General features: G+C 59.2%; 3 protein-coding genes across 3 annotated transcripts in view; 2 read left to right on the forward strand and 1 right to left on the reverse strand.

Moving 5' to 3' along the window:
• Window positions 1-770: 770 nt before the first annotated feature.
• RPUSD3 (RNA pseudouridine synthase D3) lies at window positions 771-5562 on the reverse strand. Its single transcript, XM_050957621.1, has 10 exons — window positions 5506-5562; window positions 4593-4597; window positions 4434-4552; window positions 4204-4248; window positions 3900-3996; window positions 3491-3598; window positions 3213-3297; window positions 2936-3062; window positions 2607-2746; window positions 771-1783 (listed from the first exon to the last, which is right to left on the reverse strand). Exons 1-10 carry the CDS (start codon window positions 5560-5562, stop codon window positions 1601-1603), a joined length of 966 nt encoding a protein of 321 aa, XP_050813578.1. The 3' UTR covers window positions 771-1600.
• A 4418-nt stretch (window positions 5563-9980) lies between these two features.
• On the forward strand, window positions 9981-12332 carry JAGN1 (jagunal homolog 1). The gene is made up of 2 exons (XM_050957566.1): window positions 9981-10279; window positions 10831-12332. Exons 1-2 carry the CDS (start codon window positions 10191-10193, stop codon window positions 11291-11293), a joined length of 552 nt encoding a protein of 183 aa, XP_050813523.1. The 5' UTR covers window positions 9981-10190; the 3' UTR covers window positions 11294-12332.
• A 2624-nt stretch (window positions 12333-14956) lies between these two features.
• Window positions 14957-22516, forward strand: part of IL17RE (interleukin 17 receptor E) — a 29553-nt gene continuing 21993 nt past the window's right edge. Inside the window, exons 1-2 of the mRNA XM_050957365.1 lie at window positions 14957-15055; window positions 22094-22109. Coding sequence (XP_050813322.1) covers window positions 14957-15055; window positions 22094-22109 — 115 coding nt within the window. The remainder of the gene's footprint in view (window positions 15056-22093; window positions 22110-22516) is intronic.

Raw genomic sequence — 22516 nt, forward strand, 5'->3', positions numbered from 1 at the left:
CAGGAGGACACTGGGAGTGCAAACACCAGAAAGCCAGAGCCCCCCACCTGCATTTGCCCTTGCTGGGAGGATTTAGCACCATGGTTCGGATGCAGTTGGGGCATGTACACATTTAAAACACAGAAATTACCCTAGTTCTAACGCACGCGATCACAGGGTGTCTGTGCTGGCCCCGCTGCTCTAGCGGCTCCAGCAGCAGGACTCCAGGGCCATGAACATGGCCCAAGGGGGCCTGCCCTCCTGGGAGAAGCCCCTGAAGGGCACACTCACAGGCAGGGCCCAAGCCAGAGAAGTTGCCTCTCCCAGGGGGCTCTGCGCTCTCTGGCCAGGAAGAGGCCGGCAGGGCCATGGCAGCGGGGCTCACCTCCAAGCTGGGCCTGGTTCCAGGCCCAGTTCAGCGAGACCTGCAGGGGGAGGGGTTACTGCTGCACCCCCCAGGACAGCCTCACACCCAGCAGAGGGAAATTAACGGCTACTGCTCACAGCTCCTTGCAACAGCTTATTCCTAGTGGCAGCCAGTGCAAGGGCTCCTGGAACATGCTTGCTGCTGCCATCTCCCCCTGTGAAGCCTGCTGGGCTGCGGGGGGCCTGGATCTTTCAGTCCCTCCCCTCAGGGCTCTAGCCCCACTCACCCAGGAGCATGGTGCCAGCACCCCCAGGGCTTTAAAGCTGCTCGGAGACACCCCTCCCAGGGTGTGGGTTGAGGTGCTGTCGCCGCCTGGAGCGCCAGTGGGAGATAGGCTATGTGGTGTCTGCAAGCAGCCAGGCTGCCCCCCAGGCTACCTGCAGGGAGCACCCCTGCCAGGTGGTGGCAACCCTCCTCTGCCCAGCCAGCTGCCTGTAACCCCAGCCCCACTAGCACCAGGGAACACACTGCTTTGGTATGACACTGCAGATAGGAGCAGCAGTGAGGGCCTGCTGATCCCAGCCACTGGGAGAGCACCCGACCCGCTCCCTAACGCACTACTGAACACCCCTGACACAGACAGCATCAGCAAGGAGACACGGGGACACGGGATGGGGCAGGAAGGCCAAAGGCCCTTGCAGAGGTGCAGCTGACAGAGCCAGAGGGGGCCATGAGACAAGACCCCAAACCAACAGTTTGGCATGGCTGAGAAATGGGGGGGGTAGGGGGCCTGGGGAAGAGCAGAAAAGGTCCCAAGAGGCAGAAGGATCAGCTCGTGGGAGCGCCACTGTTTGGGCTACGTAAAGATCAGAGTGGCTAAACCCAAGAACCAGGCTGCTGGTGGCATGGAGCACAGTGCAGACACTAGGTGGGGCACCAGGGGGCTGTCCTGCCCGCCCCCACACCGAGGGGGAGGAGTCTGGAGCAGCACTCCAGCAGTGCCACCAGCCTGCATGTTCACGGCTATCCAGCCTGCCCGGAGACCATCCCTGCGGAGAGTCCCATCAGCGGGATGCAGAGACCCAAACCTAGAGCTCTGCTAGCAGCAGCCCCAGGGGTGAGTTCTGCTCCTTTCCTGCTTGGGAAATGGCCTCTCTGCCACAGAGCTGGGCCTGCCTCTTGCTTCAGTGGCCTTCTGGGTCAGGGTGGGTCCAGCTGGGGCAGCTGAGCAGAGCCACCCCAGGGGGCACCCGGTCACGACGCACTCTGGCCCCCAGGGAGTCCCAGCAGATGGAGCGTCTGGAGGAAGAAGGGCGGAGGTGGCGCAGTGAGAACAGCTGTCGGGAGGAGCAGTTGGTGCAGGTGGAGATGCAGTGGCAGGCGATGCAGCAGCTGCTGAGTGAGGCGCAGCCTGCGGAGCAGCTGCTCACCCAGGACCTGCAGAGAGGGAGAAAGCAATGGAGCCAAGAGCCCTCGAGTCGCACCCCCGTGCAGTACAGCAGGGATCCCCTCTGGTGACTGAACGTGGCACTCAGGAAACGGCCAGGGCCAGGCCCAGGCCCCGGCCCCAGCTCTGCCAGCCGGCAGCACACAAGGGGGGGAGAGGGAGGAGAGATGACATTGCTTTGTACAATCAGTGGCTGCCCAAGTGGGATCCTCAGCCCATCCCACACAGCAATGCAGAAGCTGAAAACCCTCCTCTGAAGAGCGACTGAAGACGGGGATTGCTAGCATGGACTAAGGTGAGTAAGAGGGGACTGCAGAAGGAAGACAGGGAGATTGGACACTCCCAGCTCCTGACACAGGGACGCTCACTGAAATTCTAAACTGCGAAAAGGAAAGTCACACAATGCGTAATCATCTGTGGAACTCTCCGCCACAGGATGGCCCTGAGGACATGGAGAAGGACTGGATGGTAGGCAGCAAAGACGGGATATTCAACCAGCTCCCAGACACCAGGAAGAGGCGTAGTGTGAGGCAGGTCGTACCCCTTCCTCTGCAGCATCTGGTCTGGACGCTGGGCCAGGGGACCCCTGGGTCTCAGCCAGTCTGGCAAGTGCTACGGTCACTTACTCCGAGATGCCCCTCATTCCTGACCCGCAGCCCCTGCTATCCCAGCCCTGCCCCCTCCACAGCAGACCAGGCAAACTGCCCTGCATGCTGGGCTCGGCAATGACTGGCTTCCTGAGGCCAACCCGAGCCCTGGGATCGCAGCACGCAGCCAGCAAAGCGGTTCCCGTGGCAGGGCAGAGCCCGGTACCTGTGTGCGTGGCAGAGCACTCCCCACAGGCAGCAGGAAGGGCTCCCCCAGGACTGTGCCCACACGGGCAGAGTACACGTGGTCACCCAGCGCAGGACACAGCAGCAGCGTCAGGTGCACCAGGAGCTGGCCAGGAAAGGCTGTGGCAAGGAGAGCCGGGGTTAATACGGGTACCTCCCCCAATCCATGGGCAGCAAATGCACCCTCAACCCCTCCTGCCCAGAGCCCCTCCCTGACAAGGACGGCAGAAGACATCCCAGTTCAGCCCCATCTGGGGCCCCGCTGGGCAGGGTTGTCAGGAAGAGCTGAACATGGGGCCCATTCCCCACCTGTCATGGGCTGGAGCTGCACCAGGCCACAGCCCGGAGCCGTGCCCAGCACCTTGTAGCGGGTCAGGGTTTGCTTCACCTCCTTCCTCTCCACACTGCGTCGGGACGGGGCAGCTACCGGCACCACCTGCAACCAGAGCAGAGTCATGCACTCAGGGAGAGGCTGGAGCCGGAGGGACTGGCCAGGCCCCACAGCCCTTTGCCCCCAGGACACACCCTGCCCCCCCAGAGTTCCACAGCCCTCCAGAACACACAGCTGATTTAACCCTTCCCTTACCAGCTGCAGGTCCCCAACCTGCTCCAACTTCAGTCCTGTGTGGATCTCCCCCTCTGCGGCAGCTGGGACCCCGGCAGTGACAGCGCTGGGGGGAGGGAGAGAGGGGGGTCACAAGGCAGCTGTACTCTCTGGGCTCCAGGCCTCACAGGGCAGAAACCGGGAGATGAGCAGGACCAGTCAGCGCCCTAGGGCTGCAGGACAGCGCAGTCTCTGACACACAGCCAGGCACCCCGCTGCAGGAGGGGGACAGAGCACTCTGCAGAATGGAGCCCACTCACCGGTAAGTGGCAGGGGGGCGCCCTGCTCTCCGGAGCTGCGTGAAGAATGCATGGAGCTGCTGCGTGGTGCCAGGGCAGCCGGAGAGAAGCACAAGGCCAGAGCCATCTCTGGAAGGGAGGCGTCAGATTCAGTCCCAAGGCACAGACAGCACCAGAGATGGGAACACAGCACTGAGCTATGGAGAGGCAGCGCCCTGCTCCCCAGCACCCTCCCCACCCCCCCAGGGCCCCTCCCTCTCCCCCAGCGGCCTTCCCTCCCCTACCCACACAAACCAGGCCCGTGCCCTCCCATTCCCCCCAACCAACCAGCCTCCTTCCCTCCCTCTCCTGCCCTGCCCCAGCAACCAGTGACCAAGCAACACCTCCTCTCCCTGGGGAGCCGATCCCTGGCCCTTCCCCAGTCACTTACTTCCCAGCTGCTTTGACCACGTGGAGTTCAGGAGGGAGACTCAGCCTCTGGCTCAGATCTGGGAGCAGTGAAACCAAACTCAGCTGCCCTGGACTGCCTGGGACAGGAGGGGGGGCACAGGGAACGAGCCATGAGCATGCAGAGCCAGACCGACACCCCCCCGACTGCCAAGTGTCACTCCTCCTGCTCTTGGGGCTGTGGGTGGCCATGGGAACATCCCCTGCACCCTCAGCTCCCCCTCAGGCCAGAAGCAGAGGGACAAGCAAGGCCCAGCACATGGGAGGAGTGAACCCCAAGCACTCACCTGTCACAGCCAGGCCCGGGGGCTTGCTGACGGCCACCAGTGGCCCTGAAACAAGGGAACAGGCTAGGTCAGGGAAGGCCGGGCAGTCCTCCCCGGCATCCCAAACCCCCTCTTTTTGGGCTAACGCCAGCCCCGAGACCCAGGCACCCGCTGAGCGGCCAGCGCCCTCCCACCCAGGCCTCAGCAGCCCCATCTCCCTGCACAGCAGGGTCTCCCCGCTGCCCCAGTACCTGCCCGATACACAACCGCTGCCTCCAGCAGCCCCAGCGCCTCCTGCTGGCTCCACCGTCCGGCTGGCCCCAGGATGCTGCCTCTGCCCAGGCCCCCCGGCCTCAGGGGCTGCTGGTACCTGGGGGAAGGAAAGAGTGAGGGGAGCTGGGACCGTGAGCCAGGCCTGCTGAGGTGGAGACGGGACCCGTGTCTAGTCCTAGCAACACCCCCCGACCCCTCCCGGGGGCCACTACAGCATAGCCCCCCACAACCCCCCTCCCCCTCACAGCCCCCCGCACAGCCCCTCCCCCCCACAACCCCCCTCCTCTCCCCCCGCACAGCCCCTCCCCCCACAGCCTCCCTCCCATCCCCTCGCACAGCCCCTCCCCCCACAGCTCCCGCGCACGCCCCCTTCCTCGCACAGCCCCTCCCCCCACACAGCCCCCTCCCATCCCCCCCGCACAGCCCCTCCCCTCTCACAACCCCTCCCCCCACAGCTCCCCGCACAGCCCCCCTCCCCCCCACAACCCCCCTCCTCTCCCCCCGCACAGCCCCTCCCCCCACAGCCTCCCTCCCATCCCCTCGCACAGCCCCTCCCCCCACAGCTCCCCGCACAGCCCCCTTCCTCGCACAGCCCCTCCCCCCACACAGCCCCCTCCCATCCCCCCCGCACAGCCCCTCCCCTCTCACAATCCCTCCCCCCACAGCTCCCGCACAGCCCCCCCTCGCCCCCCACAGACCCCCCTCCTCTCCCCCCGCACAGCCCCTCCCCCCACAACCCCCCTCCCCTCTCACAACCCCTCCCCCCCACAGCCCCCCTCCCCCCACACAGCCCCCCCACAACCCCCCTCCCCCTCACAGCCCCCCGCACAGCCCCTCCCCCCACAACCCCCCTCCCCCCACACAGCCCCCCTCCCCCCCACACAGCCCCCCACAACCCCCCCTCCCCCTCACAGCCCCCCGCACAGCCCCTCCCCCCCACAACCCCCCGCACAGCCCCCCTCCCCGCAGCCTCCCTCCCATCCCCTCGCACAGCCCCTCCCCCCACAACCCCCCTCCTCTCCCCCGCACAGCCCCTCCCCCCTCACCAGCCCGGGGTCTCCCCCCCGCCCGGGGCAGCAGCCGGGTCACCGCTCGGGACGCCGCCATTTAGCGCCTGCGCGCGGCCAGCCGGAAGGGGCGGGGCCAAGGGCGCAGGCGCTGGGGAGCCGGAAGTGCCCGCACAGCTCGGCCCCGCCCCCTCGCCGGCGACTAGGCGCGATCAATCGCCCGCCGAGGGCTCGCTCCCGCGGGCTGGGGCAGAGGGGCCCGTGGAGGGTAGCGAGCCTCGTGCGCAGAGGCGCGGGAGCGGGGGCTGCTCCGGCCCCCCTCTAGTCCTGCCTTTGGCTTCTCCTTCCTCGTGCAGTGCCGTGCCCGCCACCTTGTGGGGCTCAGGCAATTCTCCATTTCCCAGGGTCACTTGGAGCCCTACTCCTGCCCGCTGAAGTGCTTGCAACCCCTCCCAGCTGGGTGTCACCTGCAGATGTTATAGGTGCCTCTGCGCTCCATTATCCTAGTCATTAATGAAAATACTGGCTAGTGCTGGACCCAGGCCTGACCCTGCTGGAACGCAGCTAAATTTGGCCTCCTGCTGTCGTCGTGATCCACTGATAACGGCTCTTTGCGTTCCAGAGGGGTAGCTGTGTTAGTCTCTGTCAGCAAAAAGAACAGGCGTCCTCGTGGCACCTTAGACACTAAGAAATTTATTGGAGCATAAGCTTTTGAGGGCTACAGCCCACTTCATCGGATGCATGGAGTGCAAAATACATTAGGAAAATATATATACAGAGGACATGAAAAAATGGATGTTGCCATACCAACTCTAATGAGACTAATTGAATAAGGTGAGCTATTATCAGCAGGAGAAAAAAAACTTTTGCAGTGATAATCAGGATGGCCCATTTCCAACAGTTGACAAGAAGGTGTGAGTAACAGTAAGGGGAACATTAGCATGGGGGAAATAGTTTAGTTTGTGTAATGACTCATCCAGAACCACTCTTTATTCAAGCCTAATTTAATGGTGTCTATTTTGCAAATTAATTCCAGTTCTGCAGTTTCTTGTTGGAGTCTGTTTTTGAAATTTTTTTTTGTTGAATAATTGAGACTTTTAGGTGTGTAATCGAGTGACCAGGGAGGTAGAAGTATCTCCGACTGGTTTTTTAATGTTATCATTCCTGACGTCTGATTTGTGTCCGTTTATTCTGTCTGGTTTGGCCAATGTACATAGCAGAGGGACATTGCTGGCAAAATTAATTTGCAAAATGGACACCATTAAATTAGGATTGAATAAAGACTGGGACTGGATTGGTCATTACACAAACTAAACTATTTCCCCATTCTAATGTTCCCCCTACTGTTACTCACACCTTCTTGTCAACTTTTGGAAATGGGCCATCCTGATTATCACTGCAAAAGTTTTTTTTTCTCCTGCTAATAGCCCATCTTTTCGATTAGTCTCATTAGAGTTGGTATGGGAACACCCATTTTTTCATCTATATATCTTCCTACTGTATTTCCCACTGCATACATCTGATGAAGTGGGCTTTTGCCCAAATAAATTTGTTAGTCTCTAAGGTGCCACAAGGACTCCTCGTTCTTTTTACTCTTTGAGTGCAGCCTTTCAACTGATGGGAGGAGACCCCTTAGCCCAGCTCAGCCTTTCTCAGCATCTCCAAAGAGCACATGTAATGCCGACAGACTCCTGCCGTTGTCGGCCGGGATTGATCCTGGCACCTCTGGAGTTTAGTGCATGAGCCTCTAGTCCAGGGGTCGGCAACCTTTCAGCAGTGCTGTGCTGAGTAGAATCATAGACTATCAGGGTTGGAAGGGACCTCAGGAGGTATCTAGTCCAACCCCCTGCTCAAAGCAGGACCAATTCCCAACTAAATCATCCCAGCCAGGGCTTTGTCATGCCTGACCTTAAAACCTCTAAGGAAGGAGATTCCACCACCTCCCTAGGGAACCCATTCCAGTGCTTCACCACCCTCCTAGTGAAAAAGTTTTTCCTAATATCCAGCCTAAACCTTCTCACTGCAACTTGAGACCAGTACTCCTTGTTCTGTCATCGGGGACCACTGAGAACAGTCTAGATCCATCCTCTTTGGACCTCCTTTCAGGCAGTTGAAAGCAGCTATCAAATCCCCCCTCATCCTTCTCTTCTGCAGACTAAACAATCCCAGTTTCCCTCAGCCTCTCCTCAGAAGTCATGCGCTCCAGCCCCCTAAGCATTTTTGTTGCCCTCCACTGGACTCTTTCAAATTTTTCCACATCCTTCTTGTAGTGTGAGGCCCAAAACTGCGCACAGTATCCAGATGAGGCCTCTCCAATGTCGAATAGAGGGGAATGATCTCTTGGCAATGCCCCTACTTATACAGCCCAAAATGCCGTTAGCCTTCTTGGCAACAAGGGCACACTGTTGACTCATATCCAGCTTCTCATCCACTGTAACCCCTAGGTCCTTTTCTGCAGAACTGCTTCCTAGCCATTCAGTCCCTAGTCTGTAGCAGTGCATGGGATTCTTCCGTCCTAAGTGGAGGACTCTGCACTTGTCCTTGTTTGAACCTCATCAGGTTTCTTTTGTCCCTGTCCTCTAATTTGTCTAGGTCTACAGTCTTCATTTATTCACTTTAATTTAAGGTATGGCGTGCCAGTCATACACTTTAGTGTCTTTAGAAGGCCTTTTTCTATAAGTCTATAATATATAACTAAACTATTGTTGTATGTAAAGTAAATAATGTTTTAAATGGTTTAAGAAACTTAATTTAAAATTAAATTAAAATGCAGCGCTCCCAGCCAGTGGCCAGGACCCGGGCAGTGTGAGTGCCACTGAAAATCGGCTTGTGTGCCGCCTTCAGCACCCGTGCCATAGGTTGCCTACCCCTGCTCTAGTGCATGAGGTAAAAGGCAAGCGGCTGTTAGCTAAGGCGGTAGAGCACCCATTTTCTCTCTGCAAAGTTGCGAAGCACCCCCCCCCCCCGCATAAAACAAAAGTTTTGCCGATGCAAGTGGCAGTGTGAACACAGCTATGTCGGCGGGGCGCTCTCCTGCTGACAAAGTTAACGCCACTCCTGGGGGAGGAAGTATTTTGTATGCAAAAGTGCCAACGCTGAGTGTTAGTGACATGGCCGTGTCCCTACAGCTGTGCGCTGTGCACAAGCCCTGAGTGCTCGTGGTGGCAGTGGAGGGAACGGCACAGCACGGCCAGCCAGTGTGCGGCCCACACGTGCACCGCAGGGCAGAGCTCCCCTGGGCAGGGACACGCCCCTCGCTCCTCCCCTCTGGGCGGCGGACACGCCCCTCGCTCCTCCCCCCTGGGCGGAAGACACGCCCCTCGCTCCTCCCCTTGGGCGGCGGATACACCCCTTGCTCCTCCCCCCTGGGCGGAAGACACGCCCCTCGCTCCTCCCCCCCTGGGCGTCGGACACGCCCCTCGCTCCTCCCCTGCTGCGCCCTGGGCTGGAGGCAGAACCACAGATCCGGACCTGCCGCGGCAGAGAGAAGCGCGCCAGCGGGTAACCATAGAGTTGGCCTCCTGCGGGCAAGAAGGGCCCTATGAGACCATAGAGAGAGACAGAGTGTCGTAGGCACGGTCGGCTCCGTCCGTGGCAGGTGGGAGAGCGGGGATGGGGGGGCGGGGATCCCCAGTGGGGGGGTTCGGCTGGGGGAGGGGATCCCCAGCTACGGGGTGTGTGGGGGGGAGTGGGCTGGGGGAGGGGATCCTCAGCTACGGGGTGTGTGTGGGGGGAGTCGGCTGGGGGAGGGGATCCCCAGCTACGAGGTGTGTGTGGGGGGAGTCGGCTGGGGGAGGGGATCCCCAGCTACGAGGTGTGTGTGGGGGGAGTCGGCTGGGGGAGGGGATCCCCAGCTACGAGGTGTGTGTGGGGGGAGTCGGCTGGGGGAGGGGATCCCCAGCTACGGGGTGTGTGGGGGGGAGTCGGCTGGGGGAGGGGATCCCCAGCTACGGGGGTGTGTGTTGGGGGGAGTCGGCTGGGGGAGGGGATCCCCAGCTACGGGGTGTGTGTGGGGGGAGTCGGCTGGGGGAGGGGATCCCCAGCTACGGGGTGTGGGGGGGGAGTCGGCTGGGGGAGGGGATCCCCAGCTACGAGGTGTGTGTGGGGGGAGTCGGCTGGGGGAGGGGATCCCCAGCTACGGGGTGTGTGGGGGGGGAGGTCGGCTGGGGGAGGGGATCCCCAGCTATGGGAGTCGGCTCGGGGAGGGGATCCCCAGCTACGGGGTGTGTGGGGGGGGAGTCGGCTGGGGGAGGGGATCCCCAGCTACGGGAGTCGGCTGGGGGAGGGGATCCCCAGCTACGGGGTGTGTGGGGGGGGAGTCGGCTGGGGGAGGGGATCCCCAGCTACGGGAGTCGGCTGGGGGAGGGGATCCCCAGCTACGGGGTGTGTGGGGGGGGAGTCGGCTGGGGGAGGGGATCCCCAGCTACGGTGTGTGGGGGGGGTGGCTGGGGGAGGGGATCCTCAGCTACGAGGTGTGGGGGGGGTCGCCTGGGGGAGGGGATCCCCAGCTATGGCAGGGTGGCTGCCCGCAGTCACATGATCCGTGTAATCCCATGTGCTTTCACCGGTGGTGCCCGGCTGGGTCTGCCTGGGATTCCTGCCATGTTCCCACAGGGTGATCTGGGGCGCAGAGCTCCTGTGGGTACTGGTGTCCATACCCTGAACGGCAGCATGTCCCGCTAGCTCACCTTGCCCGTCTCTCTGGCAGGGCTTGGGCTGCCTAGCACCATGGCTTCCCGTGTGGGCCCCCGGGCTGAGGGCACTGATGGCAGTGACTACCAGCATCGCGAGAGGGTGGCCTCCCATTACCAGATGAGGTAGGTCTAAGTGCAGGCTGGGTTGAGCCCGTGGAACCTCCGGGCCCCATTCCAGGCCCCTGCCCAGTGAGCTGGCGCAGGATGCAGAGCCGCCCGGCTGGACTGAGCTGGTGTCCGTAAATGGCTGGGCATTCCCTGGAGTACGTCTGTCCCCAGGGCACTGTGTGCTGGGATTCAAGGGTCGCTGCACCTGTCTGAGGGCCTGAAGGTCCAAGCCAGGGCAGGGTGGGGGTGTCCAGGGCAGGTCTGTTATGCTGCAGTGCAGCCTCCTCCTCGCCCAGCCCACGGAAAAGCCAAAGGGGCTGTGCACGTCAGCTCTGGATCGCGAGCAGTTCCTACCAGGGTGAGCATTGCAGGCTGGTGCCCTGCCCCTGTCAGCTGCTTGTGGCTTTGGCTGGCAGGGGGCAGCCTCGCTCTGTTGGGGTCCTGGGTTCAGGCAGGCTTCAGGCTCTGCCCACAGATCTCTGCTGCCTCAGAGTCCCTCCTGCTTAGGCAAAGCTAGGGAGCCCACCGAAGTGCTACCCTGAGCCTGGCTTTCTCCCTCTCCGCAGTGTGGCCCTGAAGTCCGAGATAAAAAAGCTGATCTACATGCAGGTGGCCATCTGGCTGCTGCTCCTGGCCCAGATGTGTGTGGGTCACCTGAAGCTGCTGCCCCATGACCAGGTGGCTATGCCCTACCAGTGGGAGTACCCCTACCTGCTCAGCATCATCCCTTCTCTCTTCGGCCTCATGTCCTTCCCTCGCAACAACATCAGCTACCTGGTGCTGTCCATGATCAGCACAGGCTTGTTCTCGGTGGCACCCCTCATCTACGGCAGCATGGAGATGTTCCCCATGGCGCAGCAGCTCTACCGCCACGGCAAGGCCTACCGCTTCATCTTCGGCTTTTCCGCTGTCTCTGTCATGTACCTGCTGGTGGTGGTGGCGGTGCAGGTGCACGGCTGGCAGCTCTACTACAGCAAGAAGCTCCTGGACTCCTGGTTCACCAGCACGCAGGAGAAGAAGAAGAAATGAAGAGGGACTTGGGGTGGGGGGGCTGGATGGCACCACGGTGGGGTCCCCATTTTTGGGCAGCTCTGCTGCTAAACACTGAAAGCTCCCTGTAGGCTGGGCTGCCCTGCAAGGCACCCAGCCGGAGTGTGCTCAGGGTTCCTCCAACCCTAGCCCTGGCTGGCAGTGACTGAATGTTCTTCAGTGGCTGGTGGGCCAGGGCTGGGTAGGAGGGCAGTTTCTGATACCACCAGGGTACCCTCACCAGAAGTCCCCTGGCAGCACGTGGCTCTGGTTGGCTGGGATGAGAGGGGCGTGCATGATGAGAGTGGCCTGGGGGCAGCCACCAGCCCTTACTGATCTTCCCATTTCATGGAGCAGAAACGTGCCCTGACCCCAGTGCCTCTGCGCTGAGGTCTGACAACATGGCACAGCCCCAGGGCTGCAGACAGTGGTTGGCGTGGTGCTGCCCACTCCCACAGTAGCTTGTGCTGTGCTGGGCCAATGTCTGTGTCTGAGGCCCAGTCTGCACCAGTGTCCTGCCCAGATTGCCCTGGAGGCAGGCAGGACCTTTCCTTCCCCTGCAGCTGGGTGAATTCCATGCCTCCGCCTGGCTCCAGGTCACCAGAGAGTCCGTGATCTCAGGCCAGGTGCCTCCCAGCCCCCCGTGCCGCTTTCTGCAAGAGGGGCGGTGCTGGGGCCGAGGGGGGTCGGGCTGGTGCCACTTGCTGTGAGAGGGGCTGGGCTGGGGCCGAGGGGGGTCGGGCTGGTGCTGCTTGCTGTGAGAGGGGCTGGGCTGGTGCCACTTGCTGTGAGAGGGGCTGGGCTGGGGCCGAGGGGGGTCGGGCTGGTGCCACTTGCTGCGAGAGGGGCTGGGCTGGGGCCGAGGGGGGTCGGGCTGGTGCCACTTGCTGTGAGAGGGGCTGGGCTGGGGCCGAGGGGGGTCGGGCTGGTGCCACTTGCTGCGAGAGGGGCTGGGCTGCTGCCCTTGCCCCCAGCACTGGCACAAGCTGCTTCTCCCAGGAGTAACCAGAAAGGATGAAATAAAGAGCCACCTTGCTGAGCATGCAGCCTCCAGCACTGTCTGCCGGGGGGAGATAGCCTCACTGCCCTGGGTTGATTTGTGTCCCTTAGCTCCCCCCCACCCGAGTCTGTCCTGCTGTCGGGTCCTCAGAAACCCTGGGGATGGCAGTGTCTAGACCCCTGCTGATCTGCCCTTCCCCCCAAAGTGGCTTTGTCCTCCCGGCCCCCATGTATGACCTCTGAGAGATGAGCCTGTTGCCCCTCCTGAAAGCCAGCCATGGCTACAGGTGGCTCCTGTCCCCACGCCTGGGCCCTGGCCAGCCTTTCAGATGCTGTGTTGGGCCCTGGCCTGGTGGGGTGGCTGCAGGGCCGGGTGTTGGACACAGGCCGGTTCGCCCTGAAGAGAGAGGCCTGCTCGTACCACTGGTTGTGCACCCTGCTTGTACCACTGCGTCTGCACCTGCCATTAGCCTCAGTGATACAGCCGGAGAAGCTAACGGTTTGGGTGCCCAGCCCAAGGCTGCCTGTTCCTGCCCCATTGCTATGGGCTCCCAGTCGCTGGGGCAAGGGAGAGCCTGTTTCAGCAGCCATTAGAGGTAGTGCCTCGGGGGCCTGGGGAGGAAGGTGGTCCTGATCTGAGGCTGCACCATAGTGACAGGCCAGAGAAGAGGCAGCAGGGCCTGGGTGAGGAGGGACATACCAGTTGTGATGCTGGGGTGACCCTGCCTTAGGGGGCAGTTCTTTGGGCTGTGCGTGGGAGGGGTGGGGTGATGGAGCATGGTTCTGTCTTGGTGCCATGGCATCTGCTTGTGCCCCTGGGGGCAGGACCTGATCCTGTGTCTGATGCCACCCTAGGAGGGGTCCCTTCCTGTCAGTGTGTTGCTGTGTGCCCCTCTTGCAGACCCATGGGCTTTGGGACTGGCTCTGGGGGCCCCCTGCAGTGGGCCAGAGCCCCAGGGGTCCTGCTCGGGCTTCTGGGCTCCATCCCACTGCTCTGGCCCACAAGCTCTGCCCAGCGAGTCCCCCTGAGACAGAGCCGGGCAGAGGCTCAGAGAACCCTAAGGAGCAGCCCCCCCCTGCTAGTGCTGGCAGAGAGACAGGCAGCGTGGGCCCAGCCCGGCTCATCAGTCCCCTGAACCTAGCGCAGGCAGCCCTGGGGGAGCCCAGAGAAAGGACGGTTCCCACAGAGCCCAGCCAAGCTGTAGAGACCCCCCTGGGTTCCCACTCTGCCTCCCGTCTGTCTGATCCCCTGCCGGACCCCCCAGGGGCGCCCGCTTTCTGCAGCCAGGGCTTAACCTCCTCTTCCCCAGCTGGGGAGCTGGGCTCCCTGCCGGGAGTCCTGGGCCCTCTGGGGTGGTGGTTGCTAGGTGCTGGATTGCACGTTGCCTTCCTCATGCTCCACTGATGGGGGGATTAAGGTCCAGGCAGCGAGGTGACACCCTCGCTCTGTCTGCTAGCCTGCCCCCGAGCGCACAGCCCGCCCCTTCCCTGCAACAAGGCAGCAGAGGGGAAACTGAGGCGCGCTGGCTTCATACCAATATTACAAACTTCTCACTAAGTGACGCTGGGGGCTAGGCTGTTCGCTTTCAAACACGGGGCTCTTCTGCCAGCTGTGTGCCCGGGGGTGCTGAGCCTTGGGCTGCCACCAGCAGGACCCCAGCCCCGGACCGAGCCCAGCCGCCACGTGAGGAGCAGGCTGCCGCCGCACGTGCTGCCCGCTGCGTGGATTCGGTGCTGGCTGCCGCCGCACGTGCTGCCCGCTGCTGCAGTCTCACAGGAAGCGTGAAAGAAACCAGGTCAACCGCCGTGTTCCCATTACCCTGCGGCGGGGGCAGGGGGGAGACAGGCAGCTTGCGGGGGGGGCAGTGGGGAGGCAGGGAACTTGCGGGGGCAGCGCCTGCGGGGGAGGCAGTGGGGCGACAGGAAGCTTTCGGGGGGGGGGCAGCGCCTGCGGTGGGGGGCAGTAGGAAGACAAGGAGCTTTCGAGGGGGGCAGCGCCTGCGGTGGGGGGCAGTAGGAAGACAAGGAGCTTTCGGGGGGGCAGCGCCCTGCACCTGACTGACTGATTCGCGGGCTGCTGGCGATAATTCTCATCAGCATGTAGTGGGCCTCGGCGAGACGGGGGCTCCCTCGTGGGGAGCGCGCCCCTCCCATGGTGTTTGTTCCTCCTGAGGGTCCCAGGCCTGGGCCCAGTGTCCCGGCTGCCAGGAAGCAGGTGTTAGTTGCCCTGCTGCTGGGGGGGTTTCTGGGGGCAGCCCCTGGCAGGAGCCACCTCGCGCTCTCCTGGGGGGTTGTGCCCCCCTGGCACCAGCTGTGCCCCCTGCCGCCGAGGTGAGAGCAGAGCTCGGCACCCCCGCCCCGGTCAGCCCATCCTGGGACCTCCTGCCCAGGGCAGCGGGGCAAGCGCCATCCTGCCGCCCATCCCCGCCGCACCTGGGCGCCCGCCAGGTACCTTGGCACCAGCACTGCCGCGAGGCGGGGGGCGCCCCCTGGTCGAGCCGAGAGGCAGAGCCCGGTGCTGGGCTGCCGGGGGCGGAGGGTCCCAGGGGGTGGCTCCCGTCCCGCCCCGCCCCGCCATGATGAAGCGAGGCGGGCAGGAATGCGGCGGAGCCGGCCCGGCCGGGTGCCGTGTGCGCCCCGCGCAGCCATGCGCCAGCCCCGCTGATGGGGCGCCCCGCGCCCTGCGCCCTGCTGCTGGCCGCCGTCCTGCTGGGGGCCGGGCCCCGGGCCGGAGCGCCGCGCCCCCGCGTCACCGCCAACTTCGTAAGGACCGGGTTGGGGGCTGCGGGGTCCTGGGGCCGGAGCCGGGGGCTTCATCCCGGCACCCACCCGCTCCCAGAGCCCCGGGCGGGCACTCAGCGGCGAGGGAGCGGGGCAGACGGGGACTCTGGCGGGGAGGCGGCGGGTCGGGCAGCTCCGTGCCCCGCTCGCTGGCCGGGCTTTCCCCGGGAGCTGGACGAGAATCAGCCGTGGCTGGGCCGGTGCCCCGGTCGGGGGCGCTTTGGGAACTGGGCACAAGCGAACCGGGTGGGAATGGGGGGCGCCCCTCTGGGGAGCGAGGTTTGGGGAGCGCGGTTGTAGGGCGCTAGGCCGCCCTTGGGCCCAGCCTGACCCCACCTGGGTGCGGCAGGTGTAAATGGAGTCTGGGTGAGCTGGGGCCGGGCCCGGTGCTTTGTGTTCCGTGTGGCCGAGCCCCCAGGGCTGGGTCGGGAGCAGGAGTGAAGAGAACAGGGTTGTTTGGGTGGCAGGTGCAGTAGCTAGCCGGGCTGTGTAATGATGAAGAAATGGCTGGTCCAGCAGCTAGCAAGAAACGGGGCAAAATGAGACCAGGACAAAACCTGGAGGGGGTGGGAGCCACTGCCATTAATCTCCCTTGTCTGGGCCAGGGCAGAGGTCAGCTCTGCATTGCAGGGTTAGAAAGCTGCCCTGCAGCAAGGGGCTCGATCTGATTAGCTCCCCTAAGGGCTGGGCCAGGGTGAGTGAGCCCAGCCTGGCCGTGCCCCACAGAAACAAAGAGTGGGCGAGGGGCTCTTGGCTCCAGCAGCGAAGGGGTAACCCGGCCCTGGGGCTGGAGGCTGATGCCAGACAAATTCAGGTGCTAATTGTGGACAGGGAGAGGAATTAGAACTGTTTCCTGGGGCGGGGGGTGGAGGATTCTCCATCCCTGGCCGTGGTTCAGTGAGGAGCGGAGGTTTGCTAACAGCTGTGCTCGAGGGGTTACAGCAGACAGGTCTCTGCCCTGGGCTGGGCACGGGGCCAGACTAGGGGATCCCATGGGCCCTGCTGGCCTGGGGACATAGGACTGAAAGGTGGGCAGCAGGTTAAAATGGAGGAAAGGAACCTCTTCTTTACACTGAACGTAATTAGCCAGTGGAACTTACTGCCGCATGGAATCCTTGAAGCCAAGAGCAAGCTCAGGGACACTTATGTGAAGAATGAGGGTGCCCGTGGTTACGCGGGGAGCAGAATCAGTGTGTGGGCAGGGCTGTGCGTGAGCCAGGCACCTACTGCCGGGGCCAGGGGAGCATTTCAGAAATGCCAGGGGGGCTTCTGTTCCTGCCTGGGAGCAGCTGGTGCTGGCTACTGCTGGGGAGGGGGGAAAAGAGAGATGGATTCCCTGGGGTCCCCATGTGGGGGAGGGGATGGATTCCTCCCTACAGATAAAAAGGACGAGGAGTCCTTGTTGCACCTTAGAGACTAACACATTTATCTGAGCACAAGCTTTCGTGGGCTACAGCCTACTTCATCGGATGCGAGGAATGGAACAGACAGTAGGAAGATAGATATATACACAGATAACATGAAAAAGTGTGGGTTGCCATACCAACTATGAAGAGACTAATCAATGAAGCTGGGCAATTATCAGCAGGGGAAACACAACTTTTGCAGTGATAATCAGGATGGCCCATTTCCAACAGTTGACAAGAAGGTGTGAGTAATAGTAGGGGAAAAAATTAACACGGAGAAATAGTTTTACTTTGTGTAATGACCCATCCACGCCTAATCTTTATTCAAGCCTAATTTAATGGTGTCCAGTTTGCAACTTAATTCCAATTCTGCCGTTTCTTGTTGGAGTCTGTTTTTTAATTTTTTTGTTGAATAATTGCGACTTTTCGGTCTATAATAGAGTGACCAGGGAGACTGAAGTGTTCTCCAACTGGTTTTTGAATGTTATAATTCTTGACGTCTGATTTGCGTAGAGACTGTCCGGTGTGGCCAATGTACATGGCAGAGGGGCATTGCTGGCACATGATGGCATATATCACATTGGTAGATGTGCAGGTGAACGAGCCCCAGATGGTGTGGCTGATGTGATTAGGTCCTATGATGGTGTCCCCTGTATAGATACGTGGACAGCCTCTATGCAAAAGCTTATGCTCAAATAAATGTGTTAGTCTCTAAGGTGCCACAAGGACTCCTCCTTGTTTTTGCTGATACAGGCTACCACGGCTACCGCTCCGAAACCTGTCATAGAATCATAGAATACCAGGGTTGGAAGGGACCTCAGGAGGTATCTAGTCCCACCCCCTGCTCAAAGCAGGACCAATTCCCAACTAAATCATCCCAGCCGGGGCTTTGTCAAGCCTGACCTTAAAAACCTCTAAGGAAGGAGATTCCCACCACCTCCCTAGGTAACCCATTCCAGTGCTTCACCACCCTCCTAGTGAAAAAGTTTTTCCTAAGATCCAGCCTAAACCTCCCCCACTGCAACTTGAGACCATTACTCCTTGTTCTGTCATCAAGTACCACTGAGAACAGCCGAGCTCCATCCTCTTTGGAACCCCCTTTCAGGTAGTTGAAAGCAGCTATCAAATCCCCCCTCATTCTTCTCTTCTGCAGACTAAACAATCCCAGTTCCCTCAGCCTCTCCTCAGAAGTCATGTGCTCCAGCCCCTTAATCATTTTTGTTGCCCTCTGCTGGACTCTGTCCAATTTTTCCACATCCTCCTTGTAGTGTGAGGCCCAAAACTGGACACAGTACTCCAGATGAGGCCTCACCAATGTCGAATAGAGGGGAATGATCTCTTGGCAATGCCCCTACTTATACAGCCCAAAATGCCGTTAGCCTTCTTGGCAACAAGGGTACACTGTTGACTCATATCCAGCTTCTCATCCACTGTAACCCCTAGGTCCTTTTCTGCAGAACTGCTTCCTAGCCATTCAGTCCCTAGTCTGTAACAGTGAATGGGATTCTTCCGTCCTAAGTGGAGGACTCTGCACTTGTCCTTGTTGAACCTCAACAAATTTCTTTTGGCCCAGTCCTCTAATTTGTCTAGGTCCCTCTGTATCCTATCTCTACCCTCCAGCGTATCTACCACTCCTCCCAGTTTAGTGTCATCTACAGGCTGTTCAGCACTGTTTTCTGTGGAGGGGCTTCCAGGGGGCTGTGTGTCTGTTTCTGGCTCTGTGGCCTGACCATGCCATAAGAACATAAGAGTGGCCATACTGGATCAGACTAAGGTCCATCCAGCCCAGTATCCTGTTTTCCAATTGTGGCCAATGCCAGGTGCTCCAGAGAGAATGAACAGAACAGGGAATCATCAAGTGATCCATCCCCTGTTGCCCATTCCCAGCTTCTGGCAAACCGAGGCCAGGGACACCATCCCTGTCCATCCTGGCTAATAGCCATTGATGGTCCTATCCTCCATGAACTTCTCTAGTTCATTTTTGAACCCTGTTATAGTCTTGGCCTTCACAACATCCTCTGGCAAACAGTTCCACAGGTTAAGTGCCAGGCCTGGCCTCTGGGCTTCCCGGCTGTCCTCGGCCTGCTCAGTTCTCAGCCTGCCCCTCACCCCACAGCCAGCCCTTTGCTGCAGTCCCTGGCTGTCTGCCCAGCGGCTGGGTGGCAGAAGGGCCCACAGGTGCCTGCATTGGGCCCATGGACAGGAGGGCAGTGATCCTGTCTGGGACACAGGCTGGGAGTTAGAGGTGCGAAGGGGCCCATTAGCTTGAGCATCAGTCCAGAAAGCAGCTGGGGCTGGCCCTGTCCTGGGCACCCCAGGGTCCCGCTGGGGGCTCCTCGCTTGGAATGACCGTGTGCAGGGTGTTGCGACGACGATCGTTTAACTACAAAGCTCTTGATTCGCTCCGAAGGCTGAATAGTGTTTTAGCTGCTTGAAATACTATAGCAGGACTGCTTGGAAACAGTGACCATAATACAATAACATTCAACATCCCTGTGGGGGGAAGAACATCTCAACATCCCAACACTGTGACATTTGATTTCAAAAGAGGGAACTACACAAAAATGAGGGGGTTAGTTAAACAAAAGTTAAAAGGTACAGTGACTAAAGTGAAATCCCTGCAAGTTGAATGGGCCCTTTTTAAAGACACCATAATAGAGGCCCAACTTCAATGTATACCCCAAATTAAGAAACATAGTAAAAGAACTAAAAAAGAGCCACCGTGGCTTAACAACCATGTAAAAGAAGCAGAGAGAGAGAAAAAGACTTTCTTTAAAAAGTGGAAGTCAGATCCTAGTGAGGCAAATAGAAAGGAGCACAAACACTGCCAGCTTAAGTGCAAGAGTGTAATAAGAAAAGCCAAAGAGGAGTTTGAAGAACGACTAGCCAAAAACTCCAAAGGTAATAACAAAATGTTTTTTAAGTACATCAGAAGCAGGAAGCCTGCTAAACAACCAGTGGGGCCCCCTGATGATCGAGATACAAAAGGAGCGCTTAAAGACAATAAAGTCATTGCGGAGAAACTAAATGGATTCTTTGCTTCAGTCTTCACGGCTGAGGATGTTAGGGAGATTCCCAAACCCAAGCCGGCTTTTGTAGGTGACAAATCTGAGAAACTGTCACAGATTGAAGTGTCACTAGAGGAGGTTTTGGAATTAATTGATAAACTCAACATTAACAAGTCACCGGGACCAGATGGCATTCACCCAAGAGTTCTGAAATAACTCAAATGTGAAGTTGCGGAACTATTAACTAGGTTTGTAACCTGTCCTTTAAATCAGCTTCTGTACCCAATGACTGGAAGTTAGCTAATGTAACGCCAATATTTAAAAAGGGCTCTAGAGGTGATCCCGGCAATTACAGACTGGTAAGTCTAACGTCGGTACCGGGCAACTTAGTCGAAACAATAGTTAAGAATAAAATTGTCAGATACATAGAAAAACATAAACTGTTGAGCAATAGTCAACATGGTTTCTGTAAAGGGAAATCGTGTCTTACTAATCTATTAGAATTCTTTGAAGGGGTCAACAAACATGTGGACAAGGGGGATCCAGTGGACATGGTGTACTTAGATTTCCAGAAAGCCTTTGACAGGGTCCCTCACCAAAGGCTCTTATGTAAATTAAGCTGTCATGGGATAAAAGGAAGGTCCTTTCATGGATTGAGAACTGGTTAAAAGACAGGGAACAAAGGGTAGGAATTAATGGTAAATTCTCAGAATGGAGAGGGGTGACTAGTGGTGTTCCCCAAGGGTCGGTCCTAGGACCAATTCTATTCAATTTATTCATAAATGATCTGGAGAAAGGGGTAAACAGTGAGGTGGCAAAGTTTGTAGATGATACTAAACTGCTCAAGATAGGTAAGACCAAATCAGACTGTGAGAAACTTCAAAAAGATCTCACAAAACTAAGTGATTGGGCAACAAAATGGCAAATGAAATTTAATGTGGATAAATGTAAAGTAATGCACATTGAAAAAAATAACCCCAACTACACATACAATATGATGGGGGCTAATTTAGCTACAATAAATCAGGAAAAAGATCTTGGAGTCATGGTAGATGGTTCTGTGAAGACGTCCACGCAGTGTGCAGAGGCAGTCAAAAAAGCAAACAAGATGTTAGCAAACAGGATTAAAAAGGGATAGAGAATAAGACAGAGAATATCTTATTGCCCTTATATAAATCCATGGTACGCCCACATCTTGAATACTGTGTACAGATGCGGTCTCCTCATCTCAAAAAAGATACATTGGCACTAGAAGATGTTCAGAGAAGGGCAACTAAAATGATTAGGGGTTTGGAGAGGGTCCCATATGAGGAAAGATTAAAGAGGCTAGGACACTTCAGCTTGGAAAAGAGGAGACTAAGGGAGGATATGATAGAGGTCTATACAGTCAAGAGTGGTGTGGAGAAAGTGGATAAGGAAAAGTTATTTACTTGTTCCCATAATACAAGAACTAGGGGTCCCAAATGAAATTAATGGACAGCAGGTTTAAAACAAATAAAAAGACGTTCTTCACGCAGTGCACAGTCAGCTTGTGGAACTCCTTGCCTGAAGAGGTTGTGGAGGCTGGGACTATAACAAGGTTTAAAAAAGAACTGGATAAATTCATGGAGGTTAAGTCCATTAGTGGCTATTAGCCAGGATGGGTAAGGAATGGTGTCCCTAGCCTCTGTTTGTCAGAGGATGGAGACGGATGGCAGGAGAGAGATCACTTGATCATTGCCTGTTAGCTTCACTCCCTCTGGGGCACCTGGCATTGGCCACTGTTGGCAGACAGGATACTGGGCTACATGGACCTTTGGTCTGACCCGGTACGGCCGTTCTTATGTTCTTATGAAATGTGGCTCCCTAAAAGCAGTTCCCCACACCCAGGTGCTAACCCTGGGCTGCCTCGACCCATGACGGTCGCTCCGGCGTGGGCAGGCAGGTATTAGCACTGGACGCTGCACGAGTTCACCTCTTACCCCCTTAGCAAACGGGGGGTGCCCTGGCCAAGGTCAGACCTTGGCTAGGGCCAGGAGAGCAGTCTCTTCCCCAGTCCGTTATTGGCTGCACCCTGCCTGATTCTGCTCACTTCCCCCCAACCCGGAAATACGGTAACCTGGTACTTCCGCGAGTCACTGCTGGCGGGACCCCAGCGCCCGCTTCTCCCGAGCCCACAGGCCTGGGGCTTGTCACTCATGCTGACATCCCACCTGCATGGAGAGCTGTCCTTCACCCAGGTCTGCTTCAGGCCTGTATTCCCGCAGCCCGGTGCCTACCTGCGGGCCAGGCACGTGCTGCTGCTCTGCGTGAACCCCCAGCCCCACTCTCAGCCCTGCACTGCGTAGCCAGGGGAGTCTGCTGGGAGTGCAGATAAACCATTGCCGCTTCCATGAGCATAATACTCATGGGGGCGCTGTGGGCCAGTGGAGGGAGGGGGTGGCTCTGGGTGCCGGGGACTGCCAGGGTGGTGGGGGTGGCTCTGTCCCTCTGGGCTGCTGGGGTTGAGGTGGGGTGGGGTTGGGGGGCCATCAGGGAGAGGGGTGCTGGGGACTGCTGGCGGTGGGTGCTGGACCTGTTGGCCAAGGCCTCCTGCACTAACATGGCTCCTTGTCCTTTGCTCACAGGCCTGCAAAGTCAGGGGTAAGTAAATCCGCTTTGTTAGTGGTGCTGGCTGTGGGGCAGGCAGGGGGCAGCTGGGGTGCTGGGGGCAGCACTGCTCAGTCCCTCCCTCCTTCCACCTGGGGCTGGGTCACAACTCTGCCGAGCTGGGGTGCGGTGGGATGGGGCCATACTGGGACTCCGCGAAGGAAAACCAGGGGCTGCATTCAGTGATGGTGCCAGTTCCCATGTAGTCAGTGCTGCACTAGGGGGTGCCGGGCTGTGGGGCAGGGGGGCTGCCAGGCTGCGGGGGGGGGACTCAGCGGGGGTGCTGACCTCAGTGCAGCGCCAGGGTCCCTGTACTGTAGGGGTGGAGTGGTACCCCAGGGGAGGGACCCAGCGGGGGACTGGCAAGGCTGGGTGTCACGGAGTCCCCGGGTGATGCTGGC

The sequence above is a fragment of the Gopherus flavomarginatus genome, chromosome 6 (assembly GCF_025201925.1).
Source record: "Gopherus flavomarginatus isolate rGopFla2 chromosome 6, rGopFla2.mat.asm, whole genome shotgun sequence".
Lineage (NCBI taxonomy): Eukaryota > Metazoa > Chordata > Testudines > Testudinidae > Gopherus > Gopherus flavomarginatus.